Consider the following 876-nt stretch of genomic DNA (forward strand, 5'->3'; position numbering starts at 1 on the left):
CGTTTTTTTTTTTTTTTGCGGCTTCCCGTCTTTTTTTCGAAGTGGCGTCTTCTGCGTAAGGGGCGGCCCTACGCCCTGGCACCGGGGCCGACTCGCACTGCACAATATTTCCACCTTGCAGCGTTTCCCTCCTCCTCTTCCACTCTATTTCTGTAACACATTCTGTTTCATGCGTTGCTGTTGTTGTTGTTGTTGCCTGCGTCAGGTAAACGTGGAGGCGCGATGATGACACCACAAGTGGAGAGTGAGGATCGTGCGGCAGAATTCCTCCACCGCGCACTCACTCGAGCTCGGCTGCTCCTGGCGTTGCGCGAGCAAGCGGAGCATAGCCAGAAGGCACAAGCCCAGGCGAAGCAAGACACCGTGGCGGACGAAAATCACCTCGGCGCGCTGTTACCGTCATCGTTACCAAGAGCAGCGGTAGTACAGGACATCGTATTTCGCAACGATGACTCACTCCACTCGGTGGAGCTCGAGGACGAGTGCAGCGACGCGTGCCAGCAGCGGCAGGAGGGGGGTGATGAGCAGTTGCAGCAGCAACCTCAAGAGGAAAAAGAGGATTCGGTTGTTGTTCAGACCCTGCCACTTCCCCAGCTGCGTTGGCCGGTGCCAACATGGCAGCAGCGGCAGGAGGCGCGCGCGAAGCAGCGGCCACGGCAGCAGAAGCGATGCGGTTTGACGGACTGCGCCGAGAAGCGGAGCTGGTTCTGCAGCCCTCCCGTGGTCGCTGGGGCGTGCGCGGGCGTTGACGTGGGGACGGACGACGACGACGCCTATCTCCCGCACCTGCGCGGCGGCAGCGCGTCTTCCCTGACGATGACGGGCGACCACAGCGACAGGAGCAGCTCGCCCGACACGTACGCGGCGTCGCACGCC

At 61.4% G+C, this 876-nt stretch overlaps 1 protein-coding gene across 1 annotated transcript; it reads left to right on the forward strand.

The window, feature by feature from the left end:
* Positions 1-222: 222 nt before the first annotated feature.
* Positions 223-876, forward strand: DQ04_18621010 (hypothetical protein; the record flags this gene model as incomplete). The annotated part of the gene is made up of 1 exon (XM_009317729.1): positions 223-876. A coding segment is annotated over one exon (654 nt), but the record flags the coding sequence as incomplete, so codon positions are not given.

The sequence above is a fragment of the Trypanosoma grayi genome (genome assembly GCF_000691245.1).
Source record: "Trypanosoma grayi strain ANR4 Tgr_1862_V1, whole genome shotgun sequence".
NCBI lineage: Eukaryota > Euglenozoa > Kinetoplastea > Trypanosomatida > Trypanosomatidae > Trypanosoma > Trypanosoma grayi.